Source organism: Pyxicephalus adspersus, chromosome 3 (assembly GCF_032062135.1).
Source record: "Pyxicephalus adspersus chromosome 3, UCB_Pads_2.0, whole genome shotgun sequence".
Taxonomy (NCBI): domain Eukaryota; kingdom Metazoa; phylum Chordata; class Amphibia; order Anura; family Pyxicephalidae; genus Pyxicephalus; species Pyxicephalus adspersus.
Genome location: NC_092860.1, coordinates 63614768 through 63634385, shown reverse-complemented (window position 1 = coordinate 63634385; position 19618 = coordinate 63614768). Strand labels below are relative to the sequence as shown.

At 39.0% G+C, this 19618-nt stretch overlaps 1 protein-coding gene across 4 annotated transcripts in view; it reads left to right on the top strand.

The window, feature by feature from the left end:
- LOC140326391 (major facilitator superfamily domain-containing protein 12-like) overlaps nt 1-19618 on the top strand; it is a 209809-nt gene that overhangs the window by 45859 nt on the left and 144332 nt on the right. For all 4 annotated transcript variants that reach the window (XR_011919859.1, XM_072404941.1, XM_072404940.1 and 1 more), the window contains 4 exons: nt 14081-14173; nt 14259-14429; nt 17701-17795; nt 18276-18406. Coding sequence is in view for 3 of the 4 variants with exons in the window: in XM_072404941.1 (XP_072261042.1) it covers nt 14081-14173; nt 14259-14429; nt 17701-17795; nt 18276-18406 (490 nt within the window). In the remaining variant the exon portion in view is untranslated. The remainder of the gene's footprint in view (nt 1-14080; nt 14174-14258; nt 14430-17700; nt 17796-18275; nt 18407-19618) is intronic.

Sequence of the window (19618 nt, the reverse complement as noted above, 5' to 3'; positions counted from 1 at the left end):
GGGAAGTAACAGTAGCAATAAGCCTCCCCCCCCCCCCCCGTGTACAGAAACCATGTATCAGTGGGCAATCCCAAAATATGTGCTCCAAGGTACCCCTGTCGGTCCCACACCACTATGAGGGATCCACTGCAAAAAACAGCCTATGAAAGGACCATCAGGGTGTGGTACCAGTGAAACAAAATTTTCTAGTTTTTCTCTTTGTTGGTCACACGTAGAAAACATTTGTTGGCCGAGGTCCACAGGTCTGACCAATCCTCGAAAGACAGTTCCCTCCCCAGAACATTCTCTAATGTTCGTATATATGAAAAATTTGTGCTTAGAACGCAGTTTTCTGAGTGAAGAAGTTTACAAAATAGAGGAAACTAAGCCCTTGGGGTAGAGGCAAAAATTATTCTGTTCTTTCACATTTAACTCCTCTGCTTCCTCAGAAGCACTCTTGATAAGAAAAATCCATCGCAACTATAAACAATTGTAGTGACTCTATTAGATTCATAAAATGACATGATCATCAATAAAAATGCATTGAATTGTTAAAGCACCTACATAGTACTTCACAAATTTCTTGCAAAGGAAGGGTGTATCCTGCATACCTTTACGTCGTCTTAACACAGTAGGTACCCAGGCAGAAAAAACCCTTTAATGGCATTCACATATGCATAGAAGGAGCTTCGGCTTGATATTTTTCACCCAAAACAAATGTTAATAGGTGAAAAATGATATTGGATCTAATTTCTTCTACTCCCTCCCAGGGGCGTCATAACATTTACTTAAACTAACCCCAGTCACAATTCTTCCTAATAAATAGTGTATATAGTTAATAATACCAGATCGGCATGCTCGGGCATGCGCAGAAGGAACGTCCAAGAGGCTTATCCTGGGAAGCTTTGCGCTCCTATTCATTCTCGCCTGCCTAGGTGGCCTGAGAATTAGGAAGCAGTATACTCTAAAGGGTGTACTCTACCCTTTTTATGTAAAGTAAAATTTTTGAGTTTAGGTACGCTTTAACACTCCTATGTTTTAATAGGAATACTAAAAGATAATACTCCAATGAATAAAGACTAATACTCCATGTATATTGTGGGAGATTAGAATCAAAAGCACTTGCTGCAGAGAGGTATCTCAGGCTTCTGCCCACTTTTATTTACAAAAACTCCAAAAAAAGCAATAAATATCCAGGATTTTCCCCCACTGGGGATCAATGTCATTAACAGCATGACAAAAAATCACCAAATTTAGCCTCCTGGCTCTCTATCAGTCCCACCCACAAACTTTGTGAGACCCGCTGGGCTCTCCCAGCATGCAGGCTACACACCAACTTCCTCCTGACTCAAAGGCAGGTGCATTTTTGATATTAGATAGGTTCTCCAGAGCCATCCTCATTTTATGGCCTGGAAAAGGGATGGAGTGCCTGGCCCACCCATTTCTTCCAGGACACTCTGTACCCGGATCCCAAACAATTGGCTGCAATTCTGCAGCCACACAAACACTAACAACCTTATCCAGGCCTATTTTCTTGCTGCAATATTTAATTAACTCCTAAATTAGCTCTATAAATCACCAATTCAATCTTCAATGTACTTCTATCATAATTTTTAGCTTAAACCCCTAATCAACCTGAAATCAACACTCAACTCTCATAGCAGCAACAAGAAACACCATTATATACCTCAAATCTATTGTAGCCCCACCATAATTGCATAATTGAAGCCCACAAGTACCCTGAGATCCACACATTTCATCAAATACATGTAAACCACAATTGTTTTAACTAACCATTTCCAGCTTTCTGTAAGTTTGAGACGCCAACTCCACCTGTTACACCTGGCTCTGACCTACATGTAAACCTGTAATTGAAGCCTCAGGGGCATCTCAAGTTGTGCGCATCTATGCGCTCCATGATGACAGCTTCTAAACACTCTCTGCACAGAAACACGTGGAATGCCTTTATTTCCACAGGCAAGCTTGGCCTGCAGGCCAACGAAGATATGCAAGACATCTGTCTCTGCAGCTTGTGGGCCCGCTTGTTTTTTTTTTAAAATGGTGCAGCATCGCCCCTTTAAATCTTGATTGCCACAAAATTGCTCTCGGGATACCTACGTCATGCATCCTGACAGGCTCTGGCTGCTCCTTCTGCGCTGCTTCTATCTCTTCTAAATTTCTTTATTATCCAATAATTCTCTATTTAGTTTTTCTAAATATTCCTTAGTTTCCTAAGTTTAAATTTGAAAGTTTTTCACTAAAAGCATGACAATGTGCAATTAAAGACTTTAAAATCCAACTTCACCTCAGCTAAGTTCACCATTGTAATAAAAAATCCATATTGTCATTAATTCCCAAGAGCAGCATTTCAAAGCTTCTTCTCATTCCTTTTTAATAGATTTAAAGTTAAGTTGTTATCCTGTTTTTTGGGGTTTTTTTTCTTTTACAATTAATGTTTTTAATTGTAGTGCCCTAAAAGTTCCAAAACATTTTCTCTGTTCTTGGAATGAAAAACTGAACAATTAAAATGATTTTTTTTTTTTTTTTAATTTTTAGGATTGGCACCAAATGTAGCCATGTCAATCATTGCTTTAATCTAAAGAAGTTAAACGCTAATCAAAACACTCTTGTTTAATAGGCCTATTTGACATACAAAAAATATATATACAGTTAGTAAGCGATGAAATATCTAGGACAAGAAGTAATAGAGAAGAGCATCTCTTAGAGGCTTGTTTAGAATGGAGTTGGCAGAAGGCTTTAGCCTGCTTGGTTGGTTAATTCAAACCTTGAAACATTAAACGCTTCTAAATGTTTTTGAATTAACACTGAAATAACTGTATAACCCTTTTTTTAAAAAAAAAATTATTAAAAATGATTGAAACATCAATTGAAACAAATGAAAATTTTGAACGCTTCATTTTAAAAGCTTCCTCTGGGCTGGTAGCCCAAATGACCCCAATGCATGGCTTGTCTCCAGGACTCAGGGATAGTAGAAGGTGGGGAAAGAAAAAAGCCATAGGTACAGAAAAAAGATAAATGTGAGAAGAGACCAAAATTCATGAAAACGTTATATTTTCCAAAGTTTTCCAGAGCCCCCTAGGAGTGCAGTGAGAAGGTAGCACACAGTAAATAGGTTTTTAGGGTAAAACTAAGGCTAATACCCCACACATTCAGAGCTTTATATCCAGCATGGAAATATCAGAATAAAACATCTGCCTGTTCTCTGGATGGCAGGGTATTGTGCTTCCAAGGCAGCCTCAATATACCTAAGGCAGTTATCCTAATATTGCCTATAGTAAAGATGTGTGAGCCCTAGCACTTGCCCAAACCTACCTGTCACAGGGCATATATAGACATACATTTGCAAATTGTTTTCTACCCTTTTGATGCTTGATTTCTTTGTTGCCCACCCCCTTTCCCTTTTTTTCTTTTTTTGTTCAAATATGGGACAGAATGACTATAATTTCCAACAAATAGTTAGGACCATGATCTAGAGGGGGCACAAAAAGAAATTGTGACTCTGAAAGACCAATTGGAGGACTTTGAGAACAGGGCCCGCAGATACAACTTAAGAATCCGGGACATGCTTGAAACCATTGTTGACCTGCAAGGGTATGTTGCAGCTTTATTTCAGGATATCCCCTGATATCCCTATGAAATGGCCAGGATCTTCAGGACAGGATCAAATATCGGTGGGGTTACCCTTTTAAATTGCTGTTCCAACTGCGAGGCTGGATTTTCCAACTTCAGATGCCCACAAATGTTTTTTGGATCTGGAACTTACTCTACCCTCCCCTCCATCAGCGGCTTCATCACAATGCTCTCCCTGCTGCACCACCAAAGAGGCCACTAACCTGGGTCAAATTACCCTGCCAGATACAGTTAGGTCTATAAATATTTGGACAGACAACTTTTTTCTAATTTTGGTTCTGTACATTGCCACAATTAATTTCAAATGAAACAACTCAGATGCAGTTGAACTGCAGACTTTCAGCTTTAATTCAGTGGGTTGAATAAAAAGATTGCATAAAAATGTGAGGAACTAAAGCTTTTTTTTTTTTTGTTTTTTTTTTTTTTTTTGCACAAACTCTTTATTTTAGGGGTTCAAAGTAATTGGAAAATTGACTCAAAGGCTTTTTGCTGAACTGTTGTGGCCAAGAGGGGGGGGTGCTTGTATGTGGAAGATTTCGCCGTCGACAGACAACATGCGGTCAAAGGAGCTCGCCATGCAGGTGAAACAAGCCATCCTTAAGCTTCAAAAACAGAAAAAACCCATCTGAGAAATTGCTACACTATTAGGAGTGGCAAAATCTACAGTTTGGTACATCATGAGAAAGAAACAAAGCACTGGTGGACTCGGCAACGCCGAAAGACCTGGACGACTATGGAAGACAACAGTGGTGGATGATCCCAGAATCATTTCCATGGTAAAGAGAAACCCCTTCACAACAGCCAACCAAGTGAACAACACTCTCCAGGAGGTAGGCGTATCAATATCCAAGCCTACCATAAAGAGAAGACTGCATGAAAGTAAATACAGATGGTGCACTGCAAGGTGCAAGCCACTCATAAGCCTCAAGAATAGAAAAGCTAGATTGGACTTTGCTCAAAAACTTTTAGAAAAAGCCAGCACAGTTCTGAGATCAACCTTTACCAGAATGATGGTAGGAAAAAATTATGTAGAAGGCGTGGAACAGCTCATGATCTGAAGCATACCACATCATCTGTAAAACATGGCGGAGGCAGTGTGATGGCTTGGGCGTGCATGGCTGCCAGTGGCACTGGGACACTAGTATTTATCAATGTGACACAGAACAGAAGCAGCCAAATGAATTCAAATTGATTGTGAGGCGTTTCATATTACAGATGGACAATGACCGAAAACATACAGCCAAAGCAACCCTGGAGTTTATTAAAACAAGGAAGTGGAATATTCTTGAATGGCCAAGTCAGTCACCTGATCTGAACCCAATTGAGCATGCATTTCATTTGTTGAAGACTAAACTTCAGACAGAATGACCCACAAACAAATGGCAACTGAAAGCCGCTGCAGTAAAGGCCTGGCAGAGCATGAAAAAGGATGAAACCCAGCATCTGGTGATGTCCATGAGTTCGAAAATACAGGCTGTCATTGCCAGCAAAGGGTTTTCAACCAAGTATTAGAAATGAACTTTTTTTTTTGTCAGCTTTTTATTTTGTCCAATTACTTTTGACCCCCCTGAAAGGAAGTTTAAAAAAAAAAAAAAAAAAAAAAAAAGGCTTTAGTTCCCCAGTTCCCCACATTTTTATCCAATCTTTTTGTTCAACCCAATGAATTAAAGCTGAAAGTCTGCAGTTCAACTGCATCTGAGTTGTTTCATTTAAAATTATTGTGGTAATGTACAGAACGAATTAGAACAAAAGTTGCCTATGTCCAAATATTTATGGACCTAACTGTACATCTCATCAGCCTTCTCAAGCCTTATCCAGGTGGGGATCTCAAGTTTTCCAAACGATGTCTCCTGGTTGATTGTTTTTGACAATTCGCCTACTGGACCATAACTTACAGTGTGAGTTTATTTAATGCTTTGGCCCTGTTTGTATGTTTTTTTTTTTTTTTCTGGTTTACCAGATACAAATGATCTGGTATTCACTGTTCTGCTTCAGACGGTCCCCAGAGTTCCTGGACTTCTCCCCTGTGTCTGGATCTCTTTTATATCCTTTACCATTGGGCTGGTAGAGCTTTCTTTGTAGTTTAAATGGCCATAGTTCTATTGAACTTCTTCAGTAGTCCTTTTTTACAGGATCTTGTCTTTGAGGATACCGCCTCCTTGCTGGTAGTGAGGGTGACATTATATTCTCTACCTTAATTTTTCAGGATGTTGGTCCTGGTCTTTTTTGTCCCCTCTGCATGGAGGATCTTTTGTTTTCTCTCTTTTTTTTTTTTTTTTTTTTTTTTTTTTTTTTTTTTTTATTCCGCCCTTTCTAACCCTAGTCACCCCCCGATCCCTGTTGTCACCCATCCCTGTTCTTATGGTCTAATGCTAGTTACAGAACCCAGTCGTGTAGCTGTTCCCCTCCTGGTTGAGTTATGACCCTCAAAGTATTGACTTTGAATATCCAGGACATTAAATTGCCCATAAAAAGGAACAAGGTGTTTAATTATTTTCATGCTTCATGTATTAATGTGGCCTGTGTAGAGGAAATACATTTCTCCACCTCGTTTACCCTAAAATGATGCATTCTAAATATCGTCAGGTGTGCTTTACATTGCATCTACTAACCATAGGGGGGGGGGAGTCATGATCCTTTCCACAAACGTACACCGTTTGTACTAAACAGTTGGCTGACCTGAGGACAGGTATTTGCTTCTGCAGCGTACACTTCAGGAGTAACTTCTTGACCTACTACGCACCTAACTCTCAAGTTTCTTTTTTCCAAAATATGTTTGATGAGACTCCATACCATGTGAAGGGCAAGCTGATTTGCTGTGGGGATTCAAACTTTTTTTCAAACTCTAAATTGGATAGATGTGCCAGATATACTTGAGTGTACATATAGGCCCTGCAGACCCCTGGAGAGAGCAGCACATGCTTGCACGGGAGTTTGCTTTTTATTCTGCCCCTCACGATTCCTATTTCTGGATCATAATTGGACGACCCATTCTCTACTCCCGGAGCTTCTCAGAGCCACTATCCCCTCAGTGTGGTGGCGGTGATTACTTGCAGGTCGTTCATTGCACGTCCTGATGTTAATAAGCCTTTGCATGTTTCTAACAATTTATTTAAACTCAATGTGGAGTCAGTATCTTTTCCAATATTATGGGAGGCATATAAATCGATGCTGAGAGGTCATCCAATCTAAATAGCCTCTGCTTGTAATAAAGAAAGGTCCCAACACAAGACTCGTCTAGAGGCTGACTACCTTGGTGGTGCAGCTGCATAAGCTTGACCCAAATATTGCCATCGAAGCAGCACTCCACAAAATTAGATAAGAACCTAACCTCTGTTTGACACACTCTTCTGAACACCAATTGAGGTTGTCCAGACAGAAATTTTATTAGTTTAGCAACAAACCAGGTCCTTTTCTTTCCAATCATCTAATGCCCCCTAAAGGTGCGTACACACTTCCAATTTTTATCGTTCCAATCGAACGACGAACGAGCGATTGGGCAAAAAATCGTTCGTAAAAAAGTAACCAACGACGCCGAACGAGGAAACTCGTTGGAAACGAACGACCGGACCGGCGGATCGGATTGGACGACGATCGTTGAACATCGTTCGTGTGTACGGTCGTTCGTTCACTTTCCTGTCGTGCACATAGTTCCTCTATCGTTCAAACGGTCGTCTCTATTGTGTGTACAATATCTACGAACGATCGTGTCGTTATCTCTGTGTGCAGGATCGGTGCTATACGATCGTTAGTAGATATCGTGCAGGATCGTTCGTTTTCCAACGATAATAATTGGAAGTGTGTACGTAGCTTAAGTTTACCCCTATATCCCTACGCACATCCACAAAACAACTTACTAGCAACCCTGTGGAGATACTTCAGGAATTCAAAGCCTGCCTCTCCCATCTGTACTCATCCACTCCCCATTTGAGGAATCTCTAGCCCAAAATGTTGTTTAACTCATTTAAGCTGCGCCTGATTCCAACTGTAAATCTAGACCCTCTACAAAAAAACATCCGGAATTGGTGATCTGAACCGCAATTAAATCTTTAAAATTTCTGTTTAAAGACTTGTCTGCATTACCAAGTGGTGAGATTTACAGATTTAGGATTTCAGGATCCACGCCCTAAAAATGACATATCCCCCTAAACTCTTTTTTTAAATGATAATTTTTATTTGAATTTGCATAGAAAACAGACAATATTACAAACCAACATAATTAGGACCAGGACACAATTCACATACATTGTTAGAAACCCATATTTTATATATGCTATGTTCATGTACGTAACTGAACGTGAAGTGAAGGGCAGAACATGTGTCATATATATATCTTGCTTGGCAGAGTTGATCCTATTTTGGAGTTTAAGATTGCCCAGAAGGCTGGAGCAAATAATCATGAGCTGTAGTAGCATATTGTTTTTGTTCCCTATTTCTGTATGTATGAACATATTTGAATGTATGGAATGGTAGATATCACATATATTGTGGGACGTCACATCCATCCAGCATCACCACATACACATATTTACACTCATGTATTCCTTTTGAACTGCTGCTGTAACTTTCCTATAAAAATTTTTGAATTAAAAAAACAAGCTTTTTATGATGCAGAAGAAGACAATCCTGTTCCTAATGCGCCCAAACAATATTTATAATATTACTTTTTTTTTACATTGGCAAAAGCCAGCCATATTGAAGTCCAATCTCGTTGCAGGGGACTAATTTGTGTATTTCACTGGACTACCTTGCATATGTCTGTGAAATAAGTGAACAAGATTTGGGAGACATCAAAGAACCTTTTTTTTTTTTTTTTTTTTTTTTTTTTTTTTTTTACATATAGAAGGGGAAGCTGAGAAGTTCCTGGCTTTGCCAAGTCAGCTGAGGTTGGTTGGGGGACGCCCACTGTGGGGCTCATCTTCAGCGGTGAAATGCCCAGTCTTGAAACAAGATATCCAGGTTTTGACAGTGCTGTAGGAAGGACACTTCTCCCCCAGTGTTTTTGTCATCTCGACGTGAATGTCCCTTGCTGACTTTCCCTGGAGAAACAAAATCTTCATGACGGCCTGTACCTGACGTGAAACTTTCTTGTGCCTCTGCCATCACAGCTTCTCACTAAAAGAAAAAACAATTTTAAGAATCGCAAAGACCTGATATTTGCACAGTTAGATACTGTATGATCCCTGAAACTGTCGGTGTATCTGTACTTCAATATCTTGCAATAGCCTGTCTAGTGGCACTTAAACAATGGGTAACAATAGGCCCATATTCCACTGGGTATTGTTCAATGTCTAAATTAAGCAGAGCCAAAGAAGGATTGGGTTTACCAATTATACCGCTCTGCTCAGACAAATGTTTAAAAATTTCAGACCAAACACTTTTAACACCTCTACAATACCAGAAATGTGACTTAACCTCCCTAGCATTCTAATTCTGTCAGTCTTTTTTATGCAAAAAGTGATCCTATTTTTTTATTTATTTTTTTTGCATAGAAATTTTTGTTTATATTGTGGGCCTGTAATTCCTAAGATTAACTCCCGGGTTTGATAATTATATTTATTTTTATTATATTATAATCATGAATTATATTATAATAAATTATTAATAACTATAAAAAATAATGAAATATTAGACTACAACAATGTAATTTATCAAAAAATTTCAAAAGGTCAGTGATAATAGTGGTCAAAATGAAAATCAAGCCACTGGGCAAGGAAGTTTGGTGCACTAAAATATGTACTTTTTTATTATATGTTTGGTGTTTTTTACTGTAAAAACCATTTAAAAGCATATTACATTGTAATCTGCTTTTAAATTTCCCGCCCGGCCACACCCCCCGAATACATCACAACTTGCATCACCAGGAAGATGTCACATCCTCCGGTTGATGCGAGTGTGGATGTCCCACCCTGCCTCACCCCCTGCATCCACCAAAGCTGCTGCTGCTCGCATCTCCAGGGAGATGCAAATCACAATGCAGGACTTCTGCATTGTGCATCGCATCTTCCGGGTGATGCGAGTAGCAACAGTAAATTACGGGGGTGGTGCCAGCGGTGATGTCCCGCTGGCATCACCCCCAGAATTTACTATTGCTGCTCGCATCATCTGATAAATGTGATGCACAATGCAAGTAAGGGGGGCTTCTAAACTTACCCCGAGTAAGGGATTACCGCCTTTTGCAAGTGAAATCCACCCCGAGTCACACTCAGGATTACCTCTAGGGTGGTTAAAGAGCCAATATGACCGCACAATCTCCAGCATTGCTGCCACACTGCAGAATTATACTTTGCCAGAATATAGGGTGTCCTATACCATCTTAGCATTTTAAGATATAATTCCCAATGAGTGGCACACTTTGTATATTTATTTGCAGATCGTATAGCTCTCATTCACTGTTCCCCAACCCAGTTATCTTTACAATTTCAAAATTTGGGCATTTTTAACAAAACCGTATTTTTTCCTGTAAGGCTTTGTATATTATTGGAATACTACGATTAACTTGAATTGTTCCAGTAAAATAACCCGCTATTTGCAGCAGAAAAACCTCTGTGGAGGGCTGACTTTTAAGATAATAAAGAACTCTACACAAAATAAAGGCCTTTTTTAATGGCAGTCCTAAATAACCTAAACTTTGCTGTAAGGTCAATTTGGGTGGGATTGAATGTGTATCCAACACAGTTGAAATGTTTAATCATCTCCAGTGTAAAATTTTAAGGTCTGGAATAAGTTGAGCATAGGATTCTATTGGTAATGTGAACGATGCCGCCTTCGTCTGGACAGGGGACACAACTTCTGTCCAAATCGAGTAAGCTGCCATTATGATAGGGTAAAGTGGTAGCTCCAGGGAAACATCCAGGGATTTAGCCACAAATAAAGATGCAATTTTTTTCTTTGAACATAATGACTGTTCAATATTATTCCAGAGCTTATCAGGAGAAGCAAAGCATTTATAATAGATGCTTTATAGTAGTCTCTGATATCAGGAAGTCCTAGTCCCCATGCTTTTTTATGTTTAATTAATGAGTGAAGCACTTTTTCTAGCTTTGCCCTGACTCCAAATATAATTCCTTTAAAATTTTAAGAAGTGAATTAAAAAAATGGTTGGTTAATGGAATAGGTAGAGTTCTAAATTAGTACAAATTTTGGGGAAGTTGTATCATTTTAAAGCTGCCACTCTGTCTACCCAGGATAATTCTTGCAGCAAGTTCAGTCTTCACAGTGGAAAGCAATGTTGGAAAATTAAGCAGTTTTGTTGGGTATGTGAGTTTTATACTCAGGTAGGGTATTTTGGTGTCTGTCTATTGAAAACTAAACTTTGCATGTAAAGTAGTTCCCATTGTCTGTGATCCTATAGGTAATATTTGAGATTTGGTATCGTTCACTTTATAATAAGAAAGTCTTCCAAACATTTGCAGAACATTGTACACTGTAGGAAGTGAAAGATCTTGACTGGTCAAGGTCATGATCACATCATCTGGGTACAGGCCGATTTTATGCTGATCAGAGGCATTTGGAATGGCCTTTATCCCTGGGTAACATCTAATCAACTATGCCAGTGGTTCCATAGCCAGAACAAAACAAAACAAATGGGAGACAATGGACACCCCTGCCTGGTTCCATTTGAAACACAATAGATAAGATAGGGTACCTGATGTCAGCACCCTAGCCAAGGGTGTGGAGTATAGTGCAGCAAAAGCCTGAAATATAGGAGCTCCCTCCCAATGGATCCTATTAAATGCCTTTTCATCATCCAAGGCTAGAACCAATGAGGGAATCTTGTGTAATCCTACATATCTCAATATGTTCACCATACATCTGGTCCTATCCGGAGCTTGACAACCTCTTTTGAAACCCACTTGTTCTGGTTTCACTAAGGAAGGTAATATTGCATTTAATCGATTTGCAAGCAATTTGGCATAGATTTTTAGATCAGAGTTCAGAAGCAACATGGGACGAAAATTTTGAGGAGAGTCTGGATCTTTCCTAGGTTTTGGAATCGTAACAATAGTGGCTTGCAACATTTTAGACGAAAACATATCTAAAACTTTTCTACTACTTCCGCATCCTCCCCATCCCAATCTCTGCTCCTGTTCTCAGGCCGGAACATTGGAGGATGTTGAATTTTGTCTGGCATCCTCGCTGCCTTGGGTGTCCGAGAAGCTTCTGTATCTTTCCAAGTCTTCTGAAAATTTTTCATTGTCTAACCTACACAAATATGGTGGCTCGCCATTGTACGGAGGAGCTTTCTATTTGAGCGCAATGTGCGGCTAAATACTCCTCCGCATCGATTTATATTTTATGGCTCCCGCCTGGCAGAGGCCTTTGATTGAGGATCCCAATCCGTTTGGGTCTGTGGGACCGGGTGAGGACTCTTACAGTGCCCTCTCCTTGGACCAGTTCTTGAAAATCCCTTAGCTTTTGGCTGATGGACCTGTACTCCATGCCTACGATTTACTCACCTTTACTGAGGTGAAGTCCTTTGCCTACCTGCAGGAACATTGGTCCCTCCCTGACAATGAAAATAAATTTCGTTATTGGCAAATTCGGCACTGTTTGCTGTTGTTACTTGGCAATAATGCAGGCTGTCCTCTCCTTTGACTGCCTTTAAATCATGTTTACGTAATGACACTATCAACCGGGTTTAGTGTCCCTTTTGTGTGCATTTCTGGCTATAACAGGCACCCAGAAGCTGTCTTACGTGAGGAAATAAGGAGTAATGTAATTGCGGAGGAAAACACTTACAAATTAATGTTTTATTGGTACGTGACACTGGAGAGGACAGCTAAATTTATTCCCAGGGGCTCTCCCAGGTGTTTCAGGGGTTGCGGAGCTATAGGCACGCTCCTACACATATGGTGTGAGTGCCCTATGGTTAAGCATCTTTATGTCTGGGTCTATAATCATTTGAGAACAGTACTGCAGGTCTCTGAGGAAAGACCCTGAGGCCTTTTTACACAGGCCTATTCCTACTTTACGCAGACATTCCTGTAAACTGGTTTCCTTTGTCCTTTTAGCCACGAGACAGGTGATAGACATTGCTTGGAAGAAACCCTCCCTAAGTTTTGCGGCCGTACTATCCAGGGTCATAGATATGTTGATCCTGGAGACAATGACCGCTATAACCAGAGACTCTTCCGAGTCTCATTAAGGTATGGACCCTATGACTAGATAATCATTGTAAGCCAAATCTTGATTCCAGGTTATTACACCTATGATTATGGGATAAACCCAATAAACCTAATATTTTAAGCCATACTACCAATGACCATTAAACCCTCCTTTTTATATTAATACCCCTGTCTGTCTTCTATTTTCAATTTTTTTATGATGTTGGATTTGTTGATCTGTTTGCACTAAACTAGGGGTATCTAGATATGTTCTGGGTTTTGTCCCTATTGTTTTTGTTTTTGGATCTGTACTTTTTGTGTCTCCCCAATTGTTCTGTAACATTTAAAAATGGAAAACCACAATAAAAATGTATTGAACCAGAAAAACTGCTAGTTATACAATTTTTTTTTTTTTTTTGTAAGAAGTTTGAAGCAGTAAAACCACTAATGTGAACTAAGCCTTCTATAGCAAACCTACAGCCTGGTTTACAGGGCTTCCCTTTGTGCAACAAATAGTTAATGAACATTGGAACCGATTATACATCATGCCCATTTCTGTGCCCTTCTACCTGTGTAGAAGGTAAAGCAAGCTTACAGGAAATAAAGTAAGATAAGCATACAAAGCATGGGTTTCCAGATCCACTACCAGCAAACCTGACAAGCTGTCCATGCTGCCCCTTTTTTTTATAACCAGTGGACACTCAGTACCCCATAATGACAAAGTGAAAACAGAATTTTACACAATTCTGTAAATGTATTAAAAAGGAAAACCTTTAGTTGAAGCACAATTCCTTTAACATCATGGCTTGTTTTTTTGCTCTGATATGCATTGTCAGCTACGAGGCCTTCTATAGAGAGGTGTGGGCCTTTCCAAATCATGTCCAATCAACTATTTAACACAGGTGCTTTCCAACTAAGGTGAAATGTCAGACTCCTGAGCTAAATTTTGTTTGAAAAAGGTCTGAAGTCTGATGTAAAGGTAACATTTCAGTTTTTTTTATTTTTAATAAATATACTAAATTGTCTAAAATTCTGTTTTCACTTTGTCATTAGGGATACTGAACATATAACAATGAGTAAAAATTATTCAAATGATTGTAGCATCACGCTGCAATATAACAAAATTGAAAAAAGTAAAGGGACTGAATACTTTCTGAAGCCACTGTAAATATGTAAATACAGCCCTATTTTCTCTTTTTTTCCAGCTTTTGTTGTGTTATTTGTACTTTTCAAATCATAAAGGTCCTTTTTTAAATGTAATTTGCCTACTTATCAGTTAATTAAAACTAGAATAAATATATAGATATAAATAAAATGTATGTAATTTTTTTTTTTTTATTTAGAATTATATTGCCACCATTCCATTAGTGATGTATGTAAGCGGCTTTGCCTCTTCATTCTTCATGAAACCCGTTAATGCTTGGATAGGACGCAATGTGAGTATATTTTTTTTTTTTTTTTTTTTTTTCAAAAGTTGTATTTTACTTATTTTGCCTATTCATTTGTCTTCATGTCTTACAGCTTACCTATTTTATGGGTCTCCTTGCAATTTCAGCATTTTCTGCTTGGGTGGCCCTAGATCCTAAGCTTGGAGTAGCAGTCTATGGAGCTGCAATTATTTTGGGCTCTGGTTCTGCAACAATTCTGGTCACCTCCCTATCCATGACAGCTGATCTCATTGGACCTCACTCAGTATGTACATTCGTGTGTGGCATTTTCTATGGGTTATATGGTTTTATTTCCTAGTATAAGAAGATGACTTCTTGAACTACATATTAGAGTTATGATAAAATATGTAAACGTGTGTTTGTTGCTGCATGCCAAACCACCCACATGAATATTATTCCCTTAATATTATTTTTAAACAGTATTTATATAGTGCCAACATATTAGGCAGTGCTGTACATTAAATAGGTTAAGCAAATGACACATACAAACAGACACAGGAGAAAAGGACCCTGTCCAGAAGAGCTTACAATCTAGGAGGAGGGGGGAGTAGCACACAATAGGAGGAGTGGTATGGATTGGTTGGTAAGTAATGAGGGGTTAAGAGACAGAAAACGGGTAGGCCAGTTTTAAAAGATTGGTTTTTGGAAGCTCTTTTAAATGTTCAGAAAACGGAAGAAAGCGAGTTCCAGAGAGTAGAAGCAGCCCTAGAAAAGTCTTGAAGTTGTGCATGTGACAAGGTTATGAAGGTAGATGCTACAAGAGCCTGAATTTGGCTTCTATTTCATCTTTGAATCAATGTCTAGATGTGCAAAGGAGTGGTGGGAAGCATGGATAAGTTTGGCTGGAGAATTCGTAATTGAGTGTAGAGGAGAGAGTCGGGTTAGCGGAACACCAGAGAGAAGGATATTACAGTAGTTCAGATTTGAGATAAGAATGTGTACAAGTTTTGTGGTCTCTGGAAGGGCCGAATAAGGGTTATCTTAACAGGTTAGAAATAGGTGGGGGAGATTTGGAATGTGGGGGGAGGAGTTCTGTTTTATCCAGGTTGAGTTTCAGAAACCTGTCAGCCATCCATGATGAGATGATGGCTGATAGACAGCATGAAACCGTATCCAAGAATAACTGAGACATATCAGGGGTGGACAGATAAATTTCAGTGTCATCAGCATTCCGAATGGTACTGTAAACCATAAGAGGATATGAGTTTACCAAGTGAGGAAATGTATAGGGAGAAGAGAACAGGTTCAAGACTTCATCCAGTATAACGAAGCTGAAAGTGGTTTGTGATGATTTACAGGCATCATGTCGGATTCGGACGATTCTTTCTTTAAAGTAGGTGGCTGTGTCCTGGGCAGAGAAGGTAGTTGTAGGTTTGGGGTTTAGAAGGGAATTGGCTGTTGAAAATAGGCTGTGTGGGTTGAAAGCTATAAAGGATATGAGAGTGGTGAAATAATTTTGCTTGGTCACCGTGAGTGCAGTGGTAAGGTGAGTTGTATAGGTGAGTTGGGTTGCAGAGTTTGGAAAATACAAAATCTAATTTGTGTCTGGCGATGTGTGTGAGGACATTTATGTTCTGTGTCCAAAGGAGAGCAGTTTGGCTGAGAAAGGATTGTGGGGTCATCCACTGCAACATTTGTCACTGAGAATGAGGGTGGTCAGGTCATGGCAAAGAATATGTGGGAACCAAAAGGCAAAGTTGTCCAAAAAATGGGAAACTGGGCCAAGACTCAATAGACAACAGCAACAATGAGGGGTTTGGGGCAGAAAAGATCGACGGATCAGTTGCCTGATTTAGCCATTTTAAAACAATTGCATCTTGATTTCATGTTGGACCCCTGAATGAACACAATCATAACTCACAAGTTCAATACTCGCCGTGATACCTTTCATCACATTTGCATTAAACATTGGGGTATCCTCTGCTCTGACCCTAAAATTACGATGATGAATGAAAATTTGTGTATCGAATAGCACCATCTTTAAAGGACCAACTTGTAAACAGCCACTTTGCATCAGACATAGACCCTACAAATACCCTAGCAAGTGGAACATTTAGATGTGGCAATCAGTGTGAGTGGACTGAAGAAACTCAAGCTGTGTAACTACCAAACTGCGTAGTACAGTGCCCCAGATACCATGTTAATTGTAATACCTGTGGAGTCATTTACTTACTCACATGCCAATGTGGATCATTCTACAGGTAAAACCAGAAGAGCAGGCAGAAAAAGAATATATAAGCACGTCTATTCTTTAACTCATGGCAGGACCGTGACACCGTGGGTTTTCACATTGGCATCTGTCACAACTATAACCCCAATATTATCACATTTTCAGCCTTAGGACACATCCTTCAAAATCCACACGGGGGAGACATTGATTCCAAAATTATTACAACTAGAAACCAAATAGTAACCCTTATTGTTACCACAGCCCCATGGTTAATGGCACACTCCGTTTCAAAGCCTTCCAATGACCTTGGATCGATATGTGTATCATCCTAACATTATCCCTTGGACAGGCTTTAATACTTATGTATTTTTATATTGTTGATGTTAAAACCAATGATAACCGCCATGGGCTTGGTATACCCGCTCGCATCTGAGCATCCCTACTTATAGTGGATGAATGTTAATCCACACTTATTTTTTTTAAAAAGTCTTCTTACTATCTCTTGCATTGCTCATTGCACTTGCCTACAGACATATGCATTGAACTCTTCTTACTCTTAATATTACCTATAATTCCCTTCTGCAAAAGAACAGTCTCCAGCTGTGTACAAATCCCTAAAGCTGCGTACACACTTGCAATTTTTGTCGTTGGAAAGGATCTTTCACGATCCTTTCCAACGACAAGGTCCCCCACTTGCACCTACATTTTTGGTTTTGTACATCTCCCCATTCCAGAGGAATTGGGGTTCAAAGGAGGGGGATGTCATTGTACACGCCCCGTGGTAGATTTATTTTACTGGTAGATTTTTTTCATTAGAACACCGGATAGGGAATTCCCCTCCTCCGTAGTGTCTTGGGAGGAGGGGGATCCCCCATCGGAGATCTCCCCGTGGCAGCCGAAGGGAGCCACAACAAGGAGGCTGAAGAGCCACATGCGGCTCCGGAGCCGCAGGTTGCAGACCCCTGTAATATACTTTAACTAAAGGCAAAACACTTCTGAAATTAACCTGGTCACCAGGACTAAAAGTGAGGGTTAAACCAAAAAAAAAATTTGAGTTACCAACAGGAGAAACATTTTCAGTTGGGTACACTTGTTTTAGGAACTGTTTTAGGGGGGGATTTTACTCCTATTGCAGAGAAAGCTCACTTTTCTGTTGCGTCCACAGGAGAGGAATTAAAGGAAAATCTCTGTATTAGGACACATTTGGTAAAACAAAACATTGGTTTTAACCCGCCCTTACTTTAGTTAGGATGAAAAGGAAACATTTTGAGCTATTGATATGCTTTATGCTTCTTTTTAATTGTAGTATTAATTGCTACATCTATCCATTATTCTTAATTTACAGGTCAGTGCAGCTTTTGTGTATGGCGCAATGAGTTTTACTGACAAAGTGGCCAATGGATTGGCAGTCATGGCTATTCAGTCTATGCACCCATGTCAGTAAGTATTTAACACTGCTTCTTTCTTTTTCTTGGCAATGACAAAGCATGCTTTTTTTTAATTTCAGATAATATTTTATTAATTTGCTTTGTTTAAACTATTTGGGTGTTTTCAGGTAATTTATTAAATAATACAAAATATTATTTTGGGTTGCAAGCTTTTTGTGGAAAAAGAAAAAGACAGTTATAGTTTATTAAAGCGGATTGCAGATTTTAAAACTTACACATACACAGTAATTTTACAGCTTCTATTAAAGTTCAATATTTATATATGTATATGGGTATTTCTGTATCCTTTAAAATTTAAACAGATGAAATATACTTTGCAGATCTTACTAACTGCCCTTTAATGTTAAACCAGTTCAGTGAAACGTTTTAAACATGACATCAAATCTTGAACTGAATGAAGAGACACTGCATGAAAATTTGATAAAAATGTAGAAACCTGAATGAACATTATTCCATTTCTGCTGTTTTCTAGCTCTGAACTTTGCTGTCCAGATTGTATTCCCTTCTACCGCTGGGTGATGGTCACAGTAACTGGTGCAGTTGCTATAGTGAGTGCTTTATCTCTAAGCTCTATTATGATCTGGCCTATCAAAGTGCGGTTTGGTAAGTATTTCATGATATTGTATGAATAATATTGTACTTGACCTGTAATTTTATTGTTTGGTGCACTGTTCCTGATTTGAATTATTAGACTGAAGCAAAGAATGAAAAATCAATATAATACACATGGTCTACTTCTATATTAAAGCGTTGCTTTTATTGTGAGCATGTGCATATGATCCCAGACTGTAGACCTATCAAGTATTTACGTATTTATACATAATTGTTATGCTTCATGTTTTGTGAAGTCATTACTACTCAAAAATCACTACACGATATGTTTTGCATTAGAAAGTTGCCAACGTTCTGCTTTTTATGAGAAAACAAAAGCTGACCAAATAAATATCACTTTCACTTTGGCTTTTCCTTCACTTGTAGGAAAGTCAATATGAATACTAGGTGGAACTCGCCTTAGGATTTGACCCCTAATGTATGGGAAACCATTATACCTGTATAACTAAAGCAGTTTTCATTTTGAACCATGTATTTTACAGTTGTGTTGACCTGCTTAAAAGTTAACTTGACAGCCTAAATAATCATCTTGAGCTCTCCTATTGCAACATCAGTGCAAATTTTATTTTAGCTGCTAAAAAAAAATTAAGCTATAGTTGCCATTTCAAATACATTTTTCATTGTGACCACTTTTGCTGAACAAGAATATGTCAGAACTTATGTACATGTATCCAGTATAGTTTTATATGTGACTCTGCTCCAATGACCTTCAAGTGTTTACCACTCAATGTGTTGGTCATATTGCCTCAGTCCTTTTGTCGCTTTCCATTCGAGCATGTTAGGCATTGATGGGTTGACAGTGGGTATTAGTGGTCATTTGTATCTTGACATGCTCAGCAACTTCTCTAATATAATTCTGAATGCTTTTCCACTGAGCTATACAGCAGATAAGTTTGTGTATCTTTATACAGGAGATTATGAAACATGGGCCATTTTTCAAAGACTTTCCTGGCTTTTAGTACTTTTTATTATGCTGAGTAATCAGGTTGCAGTTGTTAAGGTAAAGTCTGATTAGAAAGAAAAATTAAAAAATGGTTTTGCAAACTCTGCTTCCACCCAGGCTTACCTGCTTAGCAGAATGTCCTAATACACCAATATATTGTTTGCTTTCACTTTAGTATTATTTTTGCTAGTCTGCGGAGGCAGATTCAATAACCTCACTGGTATACTTTTGGAAACAGTTTTTATGGGGGTTCCCAGGGT